We start from the raw sequence: 23,322 nt of genomic DNA on the forward strand, positions 1-23,322 counted from the left end.
GAGGTGGAGGAGGTGGTGGTGGTGGTGGGGGAAGAAGGGGGTTGGGTGAATGAGTGCAACTAATTTTTAAAATTGATCCGCTGAGAGTGTCATTCATTATTCATGTTAAGGAAGTAGCCTGACTTGATGGCTATTTTTATTTATTTATTTATTTATTATTTTTGTGTGGGACACAAAAGTCAACATAACATGCTACAAACAATACAGCTGTTAGTCCCTCTGTCTAAATAAATAAATACACCATCATTCATTTTTGGGAAATCTATATGACAATGAAGGTAAAAATTCTTATTGGAATTTCACAGGAATGTTTGGGAAAAAAATTAATGGCAATCCATCCAATAGTTGTTGAGATATTTCACTCTGAACCAAGATAAAATATTCTGATATATTGATAGAGATTGTTTTGACATCAGCTTCCATGGTCAAGAATGAACCTTCAATCTCAAATGTTAAGCCAGCTGGGAGTCTTTAAAGTGCTCAGAAAAGTGAAAATTTGAACACTTGTCAACTGAGCAAACTCCATCTGCTGAGGAAGAACATGTGATACGATCAAAAGCTCCAGAACAGCTAGTAAATGCCAGTGGACCTTGTGGTGAGCCTGTTTTGTCAATTAAATAAGATTTTTTTTAAAGTCAGAACTTTATTCATCCATATTTATTCATGTGCCAAAGATGCTCTGTATACATAGTCAAATAATAAAACCAAATACTAACCTATCTGTCAAACATCGTGAAATATCGCGCAAATGACAAATAACTGTGCAATGCATGAATGAAAGTGCACTTACTATGTTATAAATTGTAAGCAATAAAAAATAAACGTGCAAAATGATGCATCTATGTTACAGAAAAAGTCGGGGGATCCCCAAAGTCATTAGGATTCCTCATCTGGGCACCATGAATGTCTGTACAAACAAATCATGGCAATCCATTCATTAATTCATTAATTCAATCCCGTCACTGTGACTAAAAATGACCACTAATTTGAAACACCACCACACTTAAATAAGTAACAGTAAATGTTGAAGAAGGCTGTATTAGATGCATGCTTACTGCAATATTACAGTGATTTTTATTCTGTATTTTTTCTGCCTATTACAACCGTTTTAAAGTTGCTTTTGTCACTTGTTGCACTGTGAAATGGAACAAAATAAAGAACATTTGCATATAAGTTGCCATCATCCAACTAAATATCAGATAGAAAATTTGTCTTGTCTTTGCCTGAGAAAGTCCTTTAAATAGTTGCTGTACGGTTGATCTACAGAACACCTGACTCATATATAGACATATGTTGTTGTTCATTGTTGCTCTTTATATATATATATATGTATACACACCTAGTTTTAGAAGCTGATTCTGAACTAAATCTAAACTTCAGCTTGCCTTTCATGCTTTCAAAAGCATTTCTAAACTCACCAATGAAGGAAGCTATAAATACCAACAGTGCAATTTCTTTCTGTGGTTGATGCAAAAGTAATGAATCCCACCAGGTGTATGGCCAGAAATGCTATTCTTGGCATAAGAATTAAATTAAAGGTATAAAGTTGAAAATGGCTATGGTCAGGTTAGGACTGTGGATGGTTGGGGTAAGGTAGAGATTTGGTGTGGTTATGGTTAGGATAAGAGGGTGGGTGGGATTTTGGTCTCTGCCCAGAACTGCGGTGGGATCCCTAAGAACTATTGTCATGATAATAATGGCACTCTGCACGCAGATATGCTGTTTGGGATATTGTTCATAAATATCTTAAAGAAGTTAAATAAAGATGCAGTATATTAACCCTTTTGAGCGATAAATATCTGTGGTGGAATGTAACATTTACTCAAGTACTCTACTTAAGTACAAATTTGAGTCTTTCATGCCCCTTTCTACTTCTACTCCACCACATTTCAGAGGAAAACATTTATCTGACGGCTTTAGTTACTTTACAAATGAAGATTTTTGCACACAAAACATACGAAGAGTTGATCAAATATGATGTTTTGTTATAAATTTAAAACTACTCAACAGTATATACAAGTAGAGCTGAAACAATTAGTCGATTAATCAATAGTTGATTGGCAGAAAATAAAATGGCAGCTATTTTGATAATCGTTTAAGTCATCTTTCATACATACTTTAATTAAGTAACATTTTCAATGCAGGACTTTTACTTGTAATGGAGTATTTTTCTAGTGCAGTGTTAGTACTTTTACTTGAGTAAAGGATCTGAGTACTGCCTCCACCACAGTAATTAGCATGTGCTTTTCCATAACAGAGAACTCAGGGGTCAACCTAAAAATTAAGCTTTTCCATAAAAAGTTTACTGTCAAGTTATGTATTTAGAATAAGGTTAATTTGTTATTCCTCTGTGTTCGTAGCCTATTCGTTGTTGCTCTTTCAAACTCACCAGACTTCTTGTCCTTTTTGGCCGAGCCAATATAAATATGAATGCATTTTTTAATCATTTATATAGATAACGTGTACATTACAGTGCTCACAATAACATGGGAACATTTTATTGTACTCATGCTGAATCCATCATGTTATGAACTGGATGATTTTTCATGTTGTGTTATGTGTCTTTTTTTAATCAACTTATTATGATATATTTATCACATATTTCCATTTCCTTTTGTGTTGCTGTTGTTGGAAAGTGTGTTGCCTTTGCTTCTGTTGATCAGTCCTGACTGGGTTGGGAGACATCTGGAGCTCTCTTAAATAATTTTGACAGTTGATACCAACACTTACAGGAAGGTTTCTGCACGGCACTTTTGATTTTTAATTGTAGGCTATAAAGAAGAGCAAAATTACATAATTCTTAGGATTTTGATGCCTTTTAAGAATTGTTAAATTGTAAGAAACATAAAAAGTGGAGTCATGATTCAGTTGTGGCTATTTCATTTTAGTATCACTTCCTTTTCAAATGAGCTTTTTTTGAGAAACAAAACTATACACAAAAGGGACCAAGAGACTGTCACAAAGGGTTAAGGTAGAGGAGGAGGAGTGTGTTGTGCTCAGTGCAGTCAGAGAAGTTGAAGAAGTGAAGATCTCTCACTCTGTTCCTATTGCCGGTTACAAGAAGGGAAAAATCACAAGCAGGACAGCACTCCTCCTGCTTGTGATTTCATATTAAATTATTTAATAATGCAAGGACGTTTTCACACGCAAACTGGCTACAGTGTTGCAAGCAAGCACAGGTGTGTTTTATTCTCCGAATGAAGTGCAAAAACATAGCCAGCAGAGGGTAAAAAACACAAAGACTGTTGGTAAAGAAGGAGAACACAACACCAGATCAAAACATATATGTAGAATAATTGTCCTTCTGTACATAATTCAAATGCTGTGGTCCGATGTCAATAAGCACTCATGTTTAGCAGATTTTGTGTTGTGACAGACTTTCAAATAAGACCACAGGTAAACACAAATATTTTGCAAGGTCGAGGCACATTAGATATGAGAGCTAGAAGTTTGTTTTCATCAGTGTTGGAAGTAGTACAATATCCATCCATCCATCCATTTTCTACCGCTTGGTCCCGTTAGGGGTCGCGGGTGATAGTACAATATATACTTAAAATATACTTAAACTACAAAAAGTGAAAGTACTCATTATGACCCATTTCATATGAATATATATTATATCACTGGATTATAATTAGTGATGTATTAATGTGTAAGCATCACTAATGTTGCAGCTGGTAAAGGTGGAGCTAATTTCAACTACTTCATATACTGCAGGGTAGCTTAATCCATAATAATACATCATCACTTATTAGGTTGATTTATATTTTGTATAAATAATCTGAATCTGCAGACTAACTGGTAACTAATGTTGGCAAATAATTGTAGTGGAGTAGAAGTATAAAGTAGCATTAAATGAAAATACTCAAGTAAAATACAAGAATCTCAAAATTGTACTTGAGTAAATGTACTTAGTTACATTCTACCACTGGTTTTGATAATAATATATAAGATACTTTTAGATATTTGTAACCACACTACTCAGATTATCAAAACCGCCTGGGAGAACTAATAAATATCCAGATTTCAGATAAATTATGGGAGAGCACCCTGAGGTATATTCACAAATGTAGCCTATATAAAATATTAGAGTTCGGATCAGTAGCAGGTGTCATTTGTTAAAATAAGAGTGCATAATTGTACAACACAAATTACTCACTTTGGGATATAATGCTTTAGAAAGTGTTTTATTGTAGCTCTCCGTTTGACATAAAAACACAAAAAAGCAACAAGAAATCACTTTTACAGGTTTGACCTCTATAGCCCAGTATGTGTATTAGTAAATTCAATTTTTATTTATTTATTATTATCTGTCTTTGTTTGTCAAGGATGGTCCTGGCAGTCTGGATTAAATATTCAGTGGGACCATCCTGACAAGATGGTAAAGATGTGGTTATCGACGATGTGGATCAGTATAGCATGTACTTATATAATAGCAACACACTGACAGGGACTATTGCTTTGCACAATGAACACTTTTCCTTTTGATAGCCTGCTTTAAGTACATTTGGCTGACAATACAATACTTCACTTAAGTAAGGATTTGAATGCATGCCTTTTACTCGTAGTGGAGTATTTTCACAGTGTGATATTGCTTCGTTTACTGAAGTAAAGGATCTGAATACTTCTTCCACCACTGTTAATTTATAAAACTGTGCCTGGTTGCCTGTTTTTTGAGTGTTTGCCTCCCAGATGAGCAGACTGGAGTTACAGATTCATTATGAGTTACAAAAAACATTAGGCCTACCTTAAGGTGAGGTGAACCAGAAACTGTTCACAGTCTTCTGGCACTGATGGAAAAGCTAGAAAGACAGTGTTAAAGCATTTAAATGTAATTTTTTTTTGTTGCAGTTTGACTTGGAGCGAAGTCATTTTAGGTATTTATTGTACTAGTTTGTAGGACCACATTTATTGTATCAGCATTTTTTTTGTAGTTGTGTGTGATGTAATGTCCATAAGGTCAATATTCAAGGGCTCGACTGTTAAAGTTGTACATTTGTAGACAGTTTAAGCATAAACGGGTATGTCCACGGCTGTAGTTTTAGCAACCGAGTGGTTCATCTTCGCTGTAGAAGATCTTTGGTACAGTACCGCGACGCTCCCGGCTGCGCGGACCCGAATCGTGGAGTGTGACCTCTTCCCGGCACAAACTGCTTTCCCGGCGTCCATTTATGAGTTAAATTGACTTTATAACCCATCAGAAGACAACAGTATGGATTTACAGCTTTAATTTTAAAGGACATACACCCGTTTTTTTTGTTTTTTTTTTTGTTTTTACCGACCCAGTGAACGGGAACATCAACTTTGCAATGCCTCGAATATTTGTAAAGTGTTAGCTAGCTAAAGTTGTTAGCTTAACCGGTGAACTTGTCAACATCGTAGATACTGATGGAGGATGTTGGCGAAGCCTCTCCCGAGGTCCAGACTGTTTCCTCTGATGTTCCGACAAGACCAAACACAGAACTGAAGAAACTGCTGCTTTTTAAAGTTTACAAGAGGAGGTGGTTTGTTCTGCTGGTGTTGTGTCTGTTAAACTGCTCCAACGCAACGGTGAGATAAGTGTGAATGGTCACCTGACAGTTAACTTAATAACAAAGTTAAGCTCAAAGCAACTTGTGTTCCCCAGATATGTCTTGTCAAAGTCCGAGCAATTAGGTTTTCATGGCCGACAACAAAGTTGATATCTTTGGTCAATATTCAGTAACGTGTGCTTGCCTCAAAAATTGACAGCTTCCTTAAAGTTTGTAGTATGGAAGCTCAATTCTGCAAAAAACAAAAAACAGATGCATAGCTAAATAAATATTATGATAAATCAAAATTCTGACATACTAACTCACATTTTTTACTTTCTAATGCCAAATTCAGACTAATAATGACCTATCTAATGATGTGGAGCATTAGGAATGAAAGTGTGTTTGGTGTGACATCTGCTTGTTTTGTCCCTGTGTGGTGTGTCATAGTGTAAGACAAAAAAAGATAAGCAAGTAAAATGTTTTTGGTTTATCTCATCTAGCCCCATTCGGACAGGATTTATATTTCAGAGAGATGGTGGGGGGGTGAAATATTCACTGTGCTCCTCTGTAATTTAACTCATCGTTCTGGACGGCATTTTAACTACATCTGGAAACTACAGGATATGGTCTGTAAAAAAAAAAACACATTCATCAGGACAAAGCCAAAAGAGAAAGCCAAAACACAGACATGAAACACATATTGACATCATTCAGTGTGACGTACACTTCGCGAGGATATCATCATCTCTGATGTCCAATGCAAATGTATGTCCATAAATCTGCTTAGAAATTATAGAAAAAAGACACTTCAGAACCTGCCTGAGAATCATCACATGTTTTAGTTTACTTCAGTATCAAAGTAGTCCATTGATTGTCTGTGCATCCATGGGTACACTGCAAACAGGAACTGCTAATAGCTAATTCGGCATACATTTAATGATGTACAAAAAAAAAAACAGGGCTCGAAAGAGAATACCAGTACCTACCTGTAGCTGACATTACAACAGCCCATTTAATGATCTTTCACGGTATCTTCACAACTGTAGACATGGCAAAGTAAAAGAGGAATTATGTTTTGTCTCATTTCAGTGAACCTGTAATTATTTGACTATCACCCTCAGGTCAGGTCATTGCACCAAATTAATCATATTAGTGGGTGTGACGTCACCCTCAGCATATATATATATATATATATATATATATATATATATATATATATATATTCTTCGGACAAAGTTATTGTTAGCCTGATCTTGGCATAAATAAAAATTATGATTTTGACTTACTGTCTCATGATTTTGACTTATTTAGTCAAATTTTTGATTTAGTGGCTTATAATTTTCATTTACCATTTAATTAGCTTTTTTGCTTTTTCTGGCAGAAAAAGTGCTTCCATACTATAGTCAGGTTGACCCACTGCACTTCTGTATTGGTTAACATATCATTTGAATTGATAGAATTTGAATGAATGTTTACCAGCAAAATGGACAAATACAAAGCATTCACGGGTTACAGACTGTTTACATGTAATAATAATGGTCTATTGCTACTTCACATACACTCATTTCTGGTCGTTTTGCATCCCAAGATAAACTCCAGTTAGAGATGAAAATGCTGTTCTAGTAGTGCACATTGTCTCATTAATATTCAAATAATCGAGTCACACCAGCCCAGCGTCCTGGTTCATGCAGAAACATATCAAATCACAAAAAAAAAATTTGCCTACAAATTCAAAACCATGGGACCTTTTTAAAGTTTAGAATTACAATATCTACACTTTAAGAACTCTTTATCTCTTTATGCACAAACCTATGTTGCCATGTTTTACACAATTTTAATTACTTCCATCCTCTTCCTTCTTAGACATCTGAAATTCTTTAACCTCTTTCTAGCGTTACATAGCAGATGTGGTTGTGTGTGTTGTGTGCAGTGCGGGTAGATGACATGTGGTGCCCCTTTATGTTTGGTGGAACTTGATATAATTCCCAGGGGATGTTGTCATTGTAAAGCAGAGTGTGCCTGGAGACAAGTGTGCCTGTTTCAGTCATGCAAACAGAGGCCCTCCCTCACCTATTCCCGGCTCCCATGGGACTCGTCCTCTCTATGGGAGCTATTGTTTCCATGGGGCTGGTGTTCCCACTCACAAAGGATGCTCAGCTGGCGGAGAGTCATTCATGATGTGGCAAATAACAGCTGATGAGCCAGTTAGACATCAATCTCTCTGACATTAGCAGCCCTACTGAGGATTCAGGGTGTGATTTACAAAAAGCTGTGGTGGGCCGTTGATTGTTGCCTTGTAAATTGATTTTAGGATTAATTTTGAGAACCATATTAACATTGAATGTTAGTGTTCAACCACAGAAAGTGTCTTGGTCATGTGGAAACTCCATGCCGAACATAAAACTACAGATCTTTCATTTGAAATAAATAAAAATAAAACACCAGTTAAGCTAGTTCCCATCAGGGCTGGGTATCGAACATCAATACTTTTTGGGTGCCAACCAAATTATGTGTTTTTTCGCACAGAGTATTAAAACTGTCAAGTACCAAAAGCTGGCATCGAGTGCTCTGTCACATTCTAAGTCTTGATCGCTTATTTTTTCATCAGATATTTCCTGATTTTAATAATAATTTAGCTAATTTTAGACTGTATTTTATTTAGGCAAAGTTATTGTATGGTTGCTTTAAACACGTATGGCTTTATTTCTCTTTTGTTAAATAGAAAAGAAGATTTCTGTAGAAAAACATTTTTATATTCCTAAATGTGAGGTGTTTTACAGTCAATACTGAAACCCGAGTATTGTATTACCACTTGTTCCGACGTTGCCCAGCCCCACCTTCCATGGGAATTACTTTTCTTGTCTGGGAATTAGTACCCCTGACTCCAAAATAACTTTTTTGTAACCATTTCGACCATTTTGGTTTGTTGAGCATAAAAGTCAAGGAGTTTTCTTTGGTCAATCTTTTGTCATTTACTTATCATCATTTTTAATAGGGGCACACAGTATATGCCTATTGGCCCCTTATTCAAAAACATTTAAGATAATAACAGTAACCACAAATCAGAATAATCCCCATTATTTTGCACTGTTATATGGTTCATCCATTTGCATGTCGATATAGCCTATAATATACAGCAGTCCGACCAATACTGGATTGTTAAATTGGATTGTAATATTGATATTTGGAAGTTTAAAAAATCCAATAACGATATATCGGCAGATAGTAATTTTTTTTAAAACATAAACAACAATCTTGAACGGATGCCTTAGATTTGTTTTGTTTTTTTTTAAGAATTCTTACCAAGATACATACTGAGGCGGACATTTTACAGTGTACAGATACACTTGTCAGTGCTCTCTGGTGGACAAACTACAGTATGTAATGGAGACACTGTTTCTAAATTACCTCAAATCTAGTTTGGCATTTCTGTACTGCAATTTCTTGTTACTTCTTGGCTGACATATAAACAGATAGTGATATATGTGCAATAAGCTAATATTGGCCTGGTCAATTTATCGGTCTAGCTCCAATATATCATTTTAAGCCCCAAAGGGAGATTTCTATCGTTTGGTATTTACTGTCTGTATTTTCCAGGCAAGCAAAAAAACGTCTGTAAATGTTATGGCAAATTGGTATTACACGTGTTGTTCATTTGAATTGAAGTAAACTGTGTTTGTTTCCTTCTGTGATTTGTAAACCGTTTGAATTGTTTGGTGTCTGCATCTGCATGAAGTTTCAATACAAGAGTGGAAACTAGAGACATGGTGATATTGTAATGAAACAATATTGTGAAGTTGCAAGTCAAGATGCTTGCAAGTTTGTCAAAAGGAGACCAGAGGTGTCTGATGCATCAGTGGACAGTCAGACCACCTAATCTTCTTGACAATTGCAAACAGCTCTCTAGAAAAGGAGAAATGTGTGAAAATGTAAAATTCCTGTCTCAAAAGCATTTCATCCTAGAGAGGACAGGACTGACATTGTGTGTCCAAATCAGCTGACCAGCACCAGCTGCATAAGTTACATGTTCTCGATTGTCCACAAAACAAAGATTTGTACTGGTGCTGCCTTTGTGGTCTCAGTGTTTAGTTTACAGGTCAGATTCATTCAGTCACTCTGTGTATCAGCCCTGCTTGCGGCATTTTTCCCTAAATACACTTTTGTTGCTGTTTTACATGCAGTTCTCCAGATTAGTGTATGAGTATGCCTTGCCCGTTTTTAAATACTGGGTTAATCAATAAGCAGCAGTCACATTTCAGTGTTCTTGACCCTGTTACAAGATTTCTGGTTGTAGTGTTGAAACCTGGATGTTGGTTCACTGTGTTTCTGTGCACAAAACAAATCAGATTATGGCAGTAATTCAGATAATGCGTTTACAAGCACTGCAGTAATGTGGTTACGGTACAACAAATGTTAACATGCTCAGTGATAAACTACAAGATTTTTTTAATAGGCTGTGTAGTGAGGAAGAGCGAATTGTTTTTCATTATAGTGTGAACGTGTCTGAATTTAACAAACAGTTCACTGTTAAGCAATAAAAAATCTTCTTATTTATCTCTAGAAGCTTTATTTTAAGTTAAGTCTCAGTTTTAGTTAGACTTTGGATTTAGTTATTTTTGGATACAAGTATGCCTTACTACTAATAATGTGCCCTTTTATTCCTCTGCACTGCTGCCATAGAGATACTTTGAGATAATCTGATCTTTTTGCATATATATGCACACATGTTAAAATGTAGCTGTGTTAACTAGTTTCTCTAATCACTTAACCAACAGCAGAAAGCAGCCTTCTTGTTTACATGACGTTTAAGAGATAAGGTTACTATAGCAAGCAGACAGTAACCTGGTTGAACTTAGTTAGGCTACATTCCTCCACTGCAAAACCCACACAAATTAATTTCACCTGGTCATGCAGACTGACAGGGTGAAAGTATGAAAGTTTCATCCCAATATATCATACAGTATATATTTTTCTACAGGCTATAGTCTTTTTCTTGGACATATCTTTTCACCTTCTCAGTGACTTTTCATGACACTTTCCCTAGTTTGTCCAGTAGCATGAAAATATCCTGTTGCACCCTTCATTAGCAGAACGGCATGTTTGTTAAGTGGTGTCATATGAGAACAGAACAAGCTGGCATAAATCATAAGAAGCATTTCTTTCTCGCATGAGCTGAGCAAGTCTTGCCATTTTCTCCTTTTTAAAGTAATGTGTCCAGGTCACATGACTACAAGATACTTCAAATACAAATCTGATCACTCAAATGCACAATGCAACTAGTTTTGTAGGTTTGACCACTAAGATGATTAAACTAGAGAAACTGGTGTTAATATGTTTTGTCAGAGATCGAACCATGACATTTTATTGAATATGTAATTGTTATAGAATATTTGTATCTTATATTTATATCTCAATCTTTAAGAACTGATCGAATCCTAAAGTTACAATTACCATTTTTAATATGTTTTTCTCACAACTGAAGATTAACTTTAGCAATATTCCATATTGAGTTTTATTTTCACAAATTAGTATCAGTAATCATTTTGTAAGAGTAGGTCTCACTTATATTTTCAAGAGATACAGACCTAATTTTTGAATAAATCTCTTCACGTGTCTTCCCAGATATGGCTGACCTTTGCACCAGTAGCGGACCAGTCTGCCCAGTTTCTGAAGGTCACTCTCGAGGAAATCAACTGGTTGTCACTGGTCTACATGGTGGTGGCCATACCGCTCAGCTTTGGAACCACATGGATGCTGGACACCCTTGGGCTACGGATCACGGTACAAACCTCATTCTGAGAACTGAGGCGTCATCAGGGGCTCTTGTGTAATTTGTATTGTAGGCTACAGCCGTTTTCCTTGATACAGTATAATGGACCTACGTTTGGTACCCTACTGTTCCTTTTGTTTTGTTTTTTACTGGGAGATCTCAGTCTTTAGTGACCGTTTCAATTCAAACAGAGGGGTCTGGGGTTTGTTTTGTATTACAACAACACAAAGCTGTAACTAAGTGGCAAATGATTTTACAAGTGTGGAGTGGAGTGTGGACGCTCCAGGTCCAGGAGGAGAAAATATTAATAGTCTAAAACAGTATTTGTGTCTGCCGAAAGGCTTCAGATGGATGCAGAGAGAAAACAGACTGGACGTGGAAAGAGGTTTTATGAAGGAAATGGTGTAAATAGAGCTGCCTATTCTCATTTGCAGATTTATATAACACACATGTGACACAAACTTCATTAAAAGTTTATTTTCCATTTGTTGTAAGCACTTGGAGTCTCTCTCTTTCCTGGGAAAAGTCCTCCGCTGCACAGGAAATAATGCGTTATATATATTTGGTTCAGAATGAACAGATGAATAACTGTTGAAACATAAGGAGCGACAGCCACAAAGACAAGAGCACCACCTACAGAAACTTCATTAGCAGGAAATCCAAGGGAAAAGAACACTTCTTGATTGACAGGCAATCTCTGTGTAGATTACTTCTTGAATCTGTTAAATCATTGACCTTTCACCCTCCTGCCATCTTGACTATGCAGCTGATTCTGGGATCCTGGCTGAACATGCTCGGAGCCCTGCTGCGCTTCTGCGGGACACCGCCGGGCCAAGATTTTACAATCCTCTTCCCTGTAGTGATGTTGGGTCAGACACTTGGTGCCCTGGCTCAGCCCCTCATCATTTTCACCCCCACCAAGCTGGCAGCTCTCTGGTTCCCTGAACACCAGCGCGCCACAGCTAACATGATTGCCTCTATGTGTGAGTGATTTACTGTTTATTATTACTGAGAGCTGTGTGTGAATTAGCTGTACAGCTTTCACAGCTCCAATTCAGCAGTTACCAATGCAAGCATACGGACTTTCTTCTGGGTATTAATCATACATAATTTAAAAAAGAGAGCAACACATCAGCCAAAACAACTTTATCTATTGATAATATACTGTATGTTAGGAGTGTGGGTTTTTTTTTTTTTTTTCAGCTTATTGTGAACTTCTTATGCCCCCAAGTGACCAAAACATCTATTGTTGCAGCTTTAATGAAAAATACTTTGCCCATATTTAGCTGTTGAAGCACCCCTGAACAAGATGTTTGAATATGTTTAAATTTAGAGGATTCCCAAATCCATCTTTTTTTTTTTTTTGTAAAATTTAAAAAGAGAGCAAGAACACTCAGCTTTAAACCACCAGGTACATCTTTGATGAGCAGACCACTTAGACGAAAGTAACAACCTTACAATTTTGGACCAGCTGTCGGCCAAATGCCAGCATAGCTTGTAAATGTGTCTAATCTGTCAGCCATATTAGCAGGTAATAAACTGTCCTTGAAGGTCCTTTTACTTTTTGTGGCATGTCCATCATCAGGTCCTTTCCATTTATAAAACAACACATTTGCCAGTGGAAGTATGACGGCAGCTTGTGAATTTTGTAAGGCTTTTGTCAAAATGAAAAAAGAAATGTGCTTGAAATATTGAATTATTAGTATTACTATTTATATTTTTCCGCCCTTATGGAGAAAGGAAGAAACTGTTTGTTTAATACTTTTCACCTTGCATTTTAACATTGGCTCTAATGCATCAGATTATCTAAACCATAATAATTTACTTTTCTATAAGATATTCCAACTTTAATTTAAAAAAAAGTCTTGTTGCATGATTTTTTATGTATTATTTATTTATTTTTACATTTTTAATTATATTTTGTGTCAGTGCTTGTGCCTCAGGTCATGTTGGCCCAGTTTTTGTACTCTGTGTAATAAAGATAAGCAGGAACTGGGTCAGTTTCAGCACGTGCTGTAAAGTGCAGGGAAGCACTTACATTTTTGCATGTCAGCAAACTCTTACGTGTATACAGCAAAATGAAGGATGTGTCCAGAGATAAATAATCAGCTTAAAACAATTTATTTCAATGATCATTTTTTATACTTAAAGATAATAGTAATATGAGCTATTGCTTGTAAATACAATTTTTATATATTCCATGTCGTCACCAGTACTTAGATAAGAATTTGGACGACTGAAATGGGGAACAGAAAGTGTAGTAAGACTGAATTGATCTATAACATAGGACAGAAACGAGAATAGGGCTGTACCGAATGTCATTTTATTTATTTATTTATTTTTTGAAGCTTCTATTGAGTTTTTCAAATGAAGCTTTGAATGTCTGTAATCATATTTTATGACCTCAATTCCTTTCCTTTCCAATTGACTTTTGGACTTAACAACGCTCTGGCGTTATTGGAAAAAGTTATGAATGAAGCTTTAAACTATTCGGTACAGCCCTAAACCACAATAACACTGAATTACACTTTTCTCTTTTCCCTCCTCAGCCAATCCCCTGGGGATCCTCCTCGCTAACATCATCTCTCCCTGGATGGCTGAAAAATCTGCACAGATCCCAGCCCTGGTGAGTTGAACTAAGAAAAAGTCTTCAAATCCACTGATGAGGAGTCTGGTCAGGTTTCCATTTTAGTGTTATGATGCTGCTCAGTAGCTGGCTGAACATTTCCAACATTAAAGAGGCCAGTTGTAGCATAATACTGGTGAATTTTGGAATTGATGTGCCCCTGTGGAAAATGGATTAAAGCATTCCCTGCCCAGTGTAGGACTCTAGCAATTTACTGTCGCTAATTGTACCTAGTATCACTTTTCACCTTTTGGGAAAGTGGTTAATGAGCAACAGTTGTCTCCTCTCTCAGTTACATGTATATCAAACAAGCAGACTGGCAACCAGTGGGGAGGTGGGTTCAGTATCATAGACCAGCTGGGACAAGTCTGGGTTAAAAAGTGAAAAAGTTAAAGCTCCACCTATCATTATTTATTATTTATTATTTTAACAACGGATGAAATGACTGTGTAATGTGAAAGAGGATTACTACCCAAGTGCTTTTAGCTTCTTTTTCTCATTGTTTTGGTTTAATAAGACATTTACTGTATTGTTCAGTCTCAGTCATGGCAGGAGCTTACAAGCAAACAAGCACTGATAAATACACTGTAACTACTTGTCCTGTCCCAAACAGTAGACCGGCAACGGTCCCTTTTACACAGCCTGTCCAAGCGGGATTGTTGCGCTTTTTATTCTGTGTCGCCGTTCTGTGTAAAAGGTACGAACACGGAATAGGGGGGCATTGTTGTTCTACCTTTGAGCTGGCAGCGGAGGTAATAAAGATTGAATCGAGGTCTGTGTAAATGGGGGAGCTGACAGGACGGGACACGTGTGCGTAGTGAGTGTGTGGTTCAGTTTCCCAACTGCTGGAATAGCTGCGCTATGACGATCAGCTCCGCCTATGTTGGGGGGGGTACTGTCCGGAACACCGGCATTCTGTCTCAAATCACACACTGGGGCAGCATTATGCTGATGTAATGACAGCTCCTATTTGCGGGATCTCTGTATAAAAAGGGCGAAGTTTAGCGACTAGCTGGTGAAGAAAGGGGATCATCTAGCAGCTAAAGTGTCAGATTTTTTTCTCAGGAGTTGGTGGAGACCAAACCAGACCTAAAAGGAGAGTGAATATTGAACTTAAATTCATTAGGTGGACACAAACACCACTTGCAAATGAATGTTAATGTTACTCTGTGTCTGATGGATGTGTGAATAGGCAACTGTTTGCTAACAAGTCAGCCATAATACCTCTACAAGTTGAAAATATAAATATAGGACTATGTTTTTCTGCCCCCAAGTGGGCAAAAGAATCCATTGTTGCAGCTTTAACGAGTAGCCCATTGTCCAACTTTTAACTACTGCTGAAGCATCTCTGAACGTGTGTGAATTTGCAAAAATGTATGAATGCATAACACAATGTTGAGCAAATACAGCACATTTAAATTAGGGATACTGAATATTGAGTGGTTCATGGCACATAACAGATAACTGCAATGTCCCGGGTTGAATCTTACCGGGGGCCTTTGTGGCATATAAACTCCCTTCTCTCCCCCATGTTTCCTGTCAGTGTCTACTGTGAAGTGTCCAGTAAAGGCAAATATGTAAAAAAATCTTTACATAAAAATGTTTGTTGGCCTAGAACCAGAGGATTTCCATAGGGCACTGTGGGACTGCAGCTACTAATACAGAAAACTGCAACAGCTGAACAGCTATGTGTGTCTGTGGCTCTGGCCACCTTACCTGCTTATGATGATAAATTGTCTTTGATTTAAGGTGCTAACATCCATTAATCATCACATTATGTGTGTTTCATCCCTCCTCTAGCTGCTTGTCTATGCGGTCCCGGCCTGCATCATCTGTTTCCTAGCAACAGTGGGGATACGGAGCAGTGCCCCCCCCACGCCGCCATCAGCCAGTGCTGAGTCGTCCAGCTCCGAGCCGTTCGTACAGGGGATCAAACTGGTGAGGACACAGGAGGGTAGAAAACACAAACATGCACGTAGACGGGTATCAAATTTAGAATACGGATTATACAAATTTACACATTAATATTCTGTTAAACCACTAACTCAGAATCAAACTTGAAGCTGCATCAGGCAAAACTCCTGGCATTTAACAGATCACAAACTGACGCTGCAGCAGAAGAGCACCACATCCCCCTCTATTACCTAATTACCTTCAACTTTAACTTTAACATTATTGTCACCAAGGGGAAATTTGTATTGCAGCCAGGTGAAACACAGAACACACACAGACTTGAACATAAGATGTACTAGAAATATGTAAACCATGTTTAAACCCACCAAGCTCAAATAAAATACAACCTACATTAAGTAACAACATAACATAAAACCTGGGTACATCAGTCATCAGTCATCATCATAATCCAACCTAATCACAAAAACATCATCACCATCACCACACACCCGGGAAAGCAAGAGATTAATTCTGATATCAGATGTGAATACTGAGCTGAAACAATTACTTGATCTACAGAAAAAGAATTAGCAAACTATTTTGTTAATTGATTTAATCATGAGTAATTTTCTAAGCAAAAATTACAATAAAACTTCTCAAATGTGAATATTTGTTGGTTTTCTTTGTCTTCTTTGTTATGATCATAATTATGTTTTATCACTTTATTTATTTTGACTTTTATTGCTCATTTTATGTTCTCTGTGTGTGCTGATACGTTGTTTGCCTTGTTGAATGCTGTTGCTGCAGTGACCTTATTTTCCCATTAGGTTTCTCTTACAAATCCTTTTGTCTGTTTCCACTATAGTTACTGAAGAACAAAGCCTACCTCGTCCTGCTGCTGTGCTTCGGTTCGGGCATTGCTGTTTTCACCTGCTTCTCCACACTGCTGGAGCAGATCCTGTGTGTGCAAGGATACACCAATGTAAGTACACTGGAGGATAAGGCACCATATTGATTTCCATGGGGAACAATTAAGTATTAAATGGACCAATTAGTATCAAATGAGCAAAAAAAGCAACACAGACAGCATATTTGATAATAAATGTTCATGCATCTATAGTCGAAAAGCATCACACAGCGATGAATTGTGTGTTAGTAAGCTGTAGAAGTGGGAAAATTGGGAAGAAAGACCATGGAACAATAAATAAATTGAGTATTTACTTTACAAGTACACAAATATAGGAATTGACAGTACAAAAATGATGATGATGGAACAAAAGGAAAGAAAACGAACCCTGGTCTTTTACATACTGGATGCAGTGTGTCATAAAAACACACTTTAGTAATACTCACATACTGAATAAACCTATAAAATCTCATTGCTGCAGGACTTTGCTGGCGTTTGTGGCGCTCTCTTCATCGTGTTTGGCATCGTGGGCGCCGGCCTTCTGGGTCTCTACGTCGACAAGACCAAGAAGTTCATCGAAGCCACAAAGATCAACATGAGCTTCACTGCTCTCGCATGCATCGCCTTCTCAGTGGTGAGAATATAAGACAGAGTAGTGCAAGGACACTTTAGATATCCTTTAGATAAACTTGAAATACAAACAGATGTTGTGCTTTAAACTATTCCTGAGTGATTTATCAAGGTTGTGAAAGCTTACAGAGAACCACAGGAGGAGTTTATGAAGGTTATTAGTTAATTTACTCTGAACATTTATTTAAAAAGTAACTAGTTGTTTTGGGTTTTTTTTTTTTTGCAAAGTTCATTTTAAGTTAAAATAACTTAGTACTGTCACATTACCCACTTAAGAGCATGCCTTTCAAATCTTACCTTTGATAACTCTAAATGTACAGAAATAAACATTTAGAATAGAATCGACTGATACCCAAACATAAACCTCTGAAGTGAAATCTATCTTTCAGCTTATAGATGCTGCTTGTAGGCTTCTGTAGACTTCTTTTCCCTGGCAGAAGTTTATAGTATATTTATGTGAAGGTGTTATAAGTGCACATCTGCAATGTGTGACAAATGCTGATGGGTGAACAAACAAAGGGAATGGGAATGGGAACAGTCACAGTGTTTGATGTACGAACACTTTTGTTCATCAATGTGTTTTGACAGTTAACTACATTTTACTGTACTGCAAATGCAGCAGTTCAATAAAGTGCAGTATAAATAAAATCACCATAAGGGGTTTTCTTTGTTTTTCCCTTCCATTATGGTCAAAATCCTGTATTTATATGCAGTAGAGGTACAGTAGCACATATTAAGTTTATCAATTTAAAGGAAAATAATCTACATGATATTTAAATATCCCACCACACCATCAAGGTTCAGCGTCGAAGGTAGAATTTATTGTCATTCTCTCCATGTAACGCACTCAGTATTCAGGAGAACAAAACTGCATTCCTTTAGTGTTCTGGTGTATACAATAAGGAAACAAAAAATGTTATGAAAAAGAACAACCAAAGAAGAAAAGGTGTCCTATTTAAAAATGGTGTTAGAAGGACACTTGACTCAAAAGCAGCTCACATTTCCATTAGAGGAAACAGAACCAACAAACCTGGAAGAGTAAATGATCATCTGTATCCACTGTGCAACAAAGAACCAAAAACCAGGAATATTACAAACACTACTAATAATAACATATCTTACATCACAGTGGTAATCCACAAGATCCGTGTTTGCTGTGGTTATTGTTAGTGCTCTTTGCTTTCTTTCTGAGCTTCCAGAGATCATTCAGTCAAACACTGTTTTTTTCAGTTGATGGAGGAGGCACTATTTCTTTGTGGTGGCTGTTGCTGCTTATGCAAACTAACCAGCTGTTCTTCTGTTTCTTTCTGTATTTCAAACAAACTCAGTGTAAGAGCTACCAGACATTGACTGTTTAAAATAGCACATGGAATTGCTTTAATGAACGGGGGTAAAGCTGAATCACTCTTGTCAGTAATACTGAGAAGCCAAATGGACACTTGTTTAATGTATGAAAATTATATTCATCTATTATCTATATTTATACATTTTTGTGGACATTACTGAATAGGAAAGGTACACAGATAGCACTTCTTAACGAAGCTTTTTAGGAAAAATTAAAGCGACATTTGATGCTCATAATTTTGTTCCAAAGATGTTTTTCCTGCTCTGTTTATGATGCTGATTCTGATGTTCGACTATCTGCTCTCCTCCTGTCAGGTGTCTCTGATGCGGGAGCAGAAAGCCGCCGTGGCCGCCGTCTGTTCTCTTTTTGGCTTTTTCGGTTTCTCCATTTACCCGGTGGCCATGGAGCTGTCTGTGGAGTGTTCGTATCCCGTCGGAGAAGCCACATCAGCCGGACTCATCTTCGTCTCGGGGTACTACAGTCTGAGCACAACGTACAGTACACACAGTATATACAGTATGGCAGATTGTTATTAAGCAGACTGAACGAGTAAAAGTCAACATTTCCAGCTTTTACTGATTGTCACCAAAAATAATCTGGATTTTTTGAAAGGAGCAGATCAATTTAAACACATTACTGCCCAGATATTATCCCCACATTTCTGTTTCTGCTGAAAGGAAACCGTTTATAGCAGTTTGAAGTTAAATGCATAGCTCAGAATATGTTTCATGTAATAGAAAGTCAAATGAAAAATGGACAGAAGATGCAAATGAGCTGTTGATTATGCACCACAGTCACTATAAGTTAGTAAAAAAGCTAATGCTTTTTGTGCTGCTTTTTAAAATCCGATTTCCACCCAGATTTTATATTATTGATTGTTTGTTTGTTTTTAGTCTTTTCATATTCTAAATAGACACTGATCACTTCCTGGACTTCATCTATATACTTTATGTGAAATTGATGTTAGTCATGACTGTTTTTTGTGATCTTTTCCAGGCAGGTTCAGTCTGTTCTCTACATAATCCTCCTTCAGGCTTTAACCAAACCGCTCGCAGACACTCCTCTGTCAACCTGCGGGAATGCAGTCCTGAGCTGGAGGGGTAGGTCACATGATGTTACTCCACCATGAGCATCTAACAAAGGCTTCCTCAGGGGGAATCAAACCTGACTCAATGAGGGAGAGCTGTGTTCGCTCTCGTCTACTCGATTTGTTTTGATTTAAAGCATCACAGTCCTGCTGAGTTGGTGAACATGAGCACAGGGTATGTGTGCAGTTTACTGACCTCAACTCAAAGATTTAAAATAGTTGGCTATTGAGCAGTTTATATATGAAAAAACAAAACAAAAGTTTGGCTTTCAGTAATTGTAACACAGGTGTTGCAAGTGTGCTTACAAGTTGCCGCTTAACTTTTTGAGCTGTTTGGTTTGGTTTGGTTGATTTAAACTCTTTTTCATCCTAAAGAACAACTACAAGATGTAGTGAAGTAGCAACATTTACAACATTTTATTAATAACAACATTATGAAATGTATAAATCATCAGATTACGTATACCGAACATAGACATATACCATATGCATTATTTTATATTTTATTTAGATTTTAGACCATTTTGAAAAATTAGACACCACGTGGCCCTTTCATACAAGCACACACACAGTCAGTCACTCAGTGTGTTTTCATGCACTTTGATCAATCTAATATAGCCACAATAAGAATATAATATGTTTATTGCAAGTGGGTTTGACAGAAGTCGAAACATACGTCCTCTATTTTCCTGTTATATTATACTTTATCAGCCTGTATGCTACCACACAACCTCCTGGACAACAACTTTAATGTCAAACAACTTGTAAACTTGGCTATTGGGGATGTTGAGTAACTGAGAACTAAAGTTGTACACTAATCTGGACATTTCTCGCCCTCAGAGCCCATGCTGGTGATGGCAGGACTGTGCAGTTTGTTCACATGCTGCTTCGTGATCTTCTTCCACACACGATACAGACGACTGGAGGCAGAGGAACAAGCGACTTACGGGACCAAACAAAGCACCGGCTCGAGTGTGGAGACGTGAACCTGCTGAGGCTCGTGACGAGAGAGACTTATGGGTGTGATCGCACCTACAGTTTGTTTTGGTAACCTCAGGTTCATAGGTAAATGTTTTATTTAAATCAATACATTCCCATTGATTCTTTTGTACGACATTGGGGCCTTTTTTTGTACGTTTAGTTACAATAAGAGATTGTACATTAATTATGTTGCTACTAACAAGTGCTATCATTCCATAACTCAACATGAAAAGTCTATTCTTGTAATGCATTGAGAGATTGTATACTTTTACACAAAAAAGTAGTTTGTAGGGAGAAAATTGTTGTAAATTATTGTTTTCTAGCCCAGAGTGGCAAGTGACCAGTCTGTTCTAGAAATCCCACTTAGCTGGGAAAATAGTTCTCTGAATGGAAGTAAAAACGTCCTACTTCCCAAACTGATTATATTCATATAGTTTTTGCATTCTTACTGAGACAATTTCATTTTTAACAAAACTTACCTTCAATTAAAGTAATAAGAGAGAAAATGAAGACCAAAAACACAATGTAGCTCATCACAGAACCTGCTCTGGAAAAATGCACATTTAACACAAGGAAAATTTTCACATGTAGATCCTCGAAAACTGTTCCTGAAGGTCTCATCATTGTGACGTTTCAGCACATGGCAGAGGACTTTGTGTATCCACATTCCTTCAATACACCAAATTCAATTGTGCTTCAGTGTTTTGTTGCAGTCTCCGGGATTCCTTTCAACAGTCACCAAAGCAAAATCATGAACTTTTGTACGACTCAAAACACAGCTGGTCTTGTAGCTGCATTGCATTCTTGTCTATTTCCTGCCACTTTCCAGAGAAGAACTGTGGTTTCTTTTTGACTCACAGGGAGTGATAGCAAAACCTGATGTTTACTGTTTTAGATCCCTGAAACATTTTCTGCCATCAGTCTCCCCTGGAGCTGCTTGAAATAACTCCATGTATTGTCCCATCTTCATCTGTATCTCATCCTATTGTACCAAAACCACTATAAAAGACACTACTAACATACATCTGAATAAAATGTATTAACTTTAATCAGGTTTTCTGCAGGTCTCTGGAAACTAAATTTATAGATTTCAGACCCGGCTACCTGGAACTGAAACTACATTGTTTCCTGTTTAACTGTGTCAATAATATTATTGTACCACTAATCATGTTCTGTGTTAATTAAAGTGTGTCTGTCATTGTGTTGTGAAAGAAATACCCCTAATGACAGCATTTAACTGCTTGTAATGCCTTAAATTTGTAAAAATGGTTCCATCTGAAGGACTGCAGACGTTACCAGTCAGGTTTGAAGGATGCTGAAGCCTTACAGATAGAGGCAGTTGTGGGTTTTGTGCAACTAAGGGAATAAATTAAATACAGACAGATTACACTGTCGAAATAAACTGTGGTGTGCCTCATGCAAATAAAGATTCTGTATAGGTAGATAGGAATGACATTTGTACACCGTGTTTAACAGCGTACTGAATGTGTTTTGCTCATTGAAGCCACCAAATCAGTTAATCTTTGAGTTTGTATTCTAATTAGATGTGACATGAGCTTTTTAATAACTTTTTCCACTAGTCAAGACCACTAATAGAGTTGTTTTGTAGAGGTAATATGAGGTATTTTTATTAAGAGTTAGAAAACTGGAGGACTTGAATGATGTAAACTGAAGATGGAGGGTGTGTCTGACTTCACCTCCAGTGTTTTTAGATTTGATCATCTGAGAGACACACAGCTGGAATGGGAGGCGTCAATTTTATGTTCCTTCTCAGTTAAGTGTGTTTCTGAAAGCCAAGACTGCAATAATGATGTAATAATAATAATAATGTTGTAATGCCTTAAAATGCCAATAAAATGTTGCCTCAGGTATTCAGTTCCTTCTCCCTGAGTCTGATGATTCTTGTCATGAGGGGGAAGTCTTTAATACAACATGTAGACCATCATAAGATACTGAAATTAGACTTTTAGCCCACTTTCTTTTTTTTTCCACAGCGTATGTTATGAGGAAAAGCACAGGTGTAACTTCCAACATTAATGATGGCTCTGTTCCAGCATCCATTTACCCATTATATCCCAGCACTGACACACCTAAACTGAATGGAGACATTGTTGCACCTGTGCTTTTCCAGATGTAATTACTACAGATGTTCTCAATCAAAACATCTGCTGTGCTGTGGTAGGGAACCTCAGTGACACACTGCCTCCTTTAAATGAAGACATAATTCACAACATTTCTGAGCAATAATAAATACATTTTGTAAAAAGAAGTGATTTAAAAAATACTCTCAGCAGTGGTGGAAAGTATGTTTACTTTAGTTCTGTAAGATTGTACATACAAATGATATACCTTTATAAGTATGATGCATTACCATTGATTAAATTACCAAACAGTATAAGTAATTAGCATTTACTCCATCTCGACAAGCTACGTTGATTTTTAAATACTTAAAAAAAGCACTTTATGGTTTTGGGCCAAAATACATTTCTGATCTCCTGCTACGTTATGAACCATCCAGACCTCTCCGGTCGTCTGGGACAGGTCTGCTTTCTGTCCCCAGAGTCAAAAGT

At 37.1% G+C, this 23,322-nt stretch overlaps 1 protein-coding gene across 1 annotated transcript; it reads left to right on the top strand.

Annotated features, from left to right (window-relative positions):
• Positions 1-5,069: 5,069 nt before the first annotated feature.
• slc49a3 (solute carrier family 49 member 3) lies at positions 5,070-22,627 on the top strand. Its single transcript, XM_044204369.1, has 10 exons — positions 5,070-5,550; positions 11,136-11,294; positions 12,050-12,266; positions 13,833-13,909; positions 15,710-15,847; positions 16,668-16,784; positions 17,191-17,343; positions 18,999-19,156; positions 19,681-19,784; positions 20,612-22,627. The coding sequence occupies exons 1-10, from the start codon at positions 5,389-5,391 to the stop codon at positions 20,755-20,757; spliced, it is 1,431 nt and encodes a 476-aa protein (XP_044060304.1). The 5' UTR covers positions 5,070-5,388; the 3' UTR covers positions 20,758-22,627.
• The last annotated feature ends 695 nt before the right edge of the window (positions 22,628-23,322 follow it).

This window comes from Siniperca chuatsi, linkage group LG8 (genome assembly GCF_020085105.1).
Source record: "Siniperca chuatsi isolate FFG_IHB_CAS linkage group LG8, ASM2008510v1, whole genome shotgun sequence".
NCBI classification, from domain to species: domain Eukaryota; kingdom Metazoa; phylum Chordata; class Actinopteri; order Centrarchiformes; family Sinipercidae; genus Siniperca; species Siniperca chuatsi.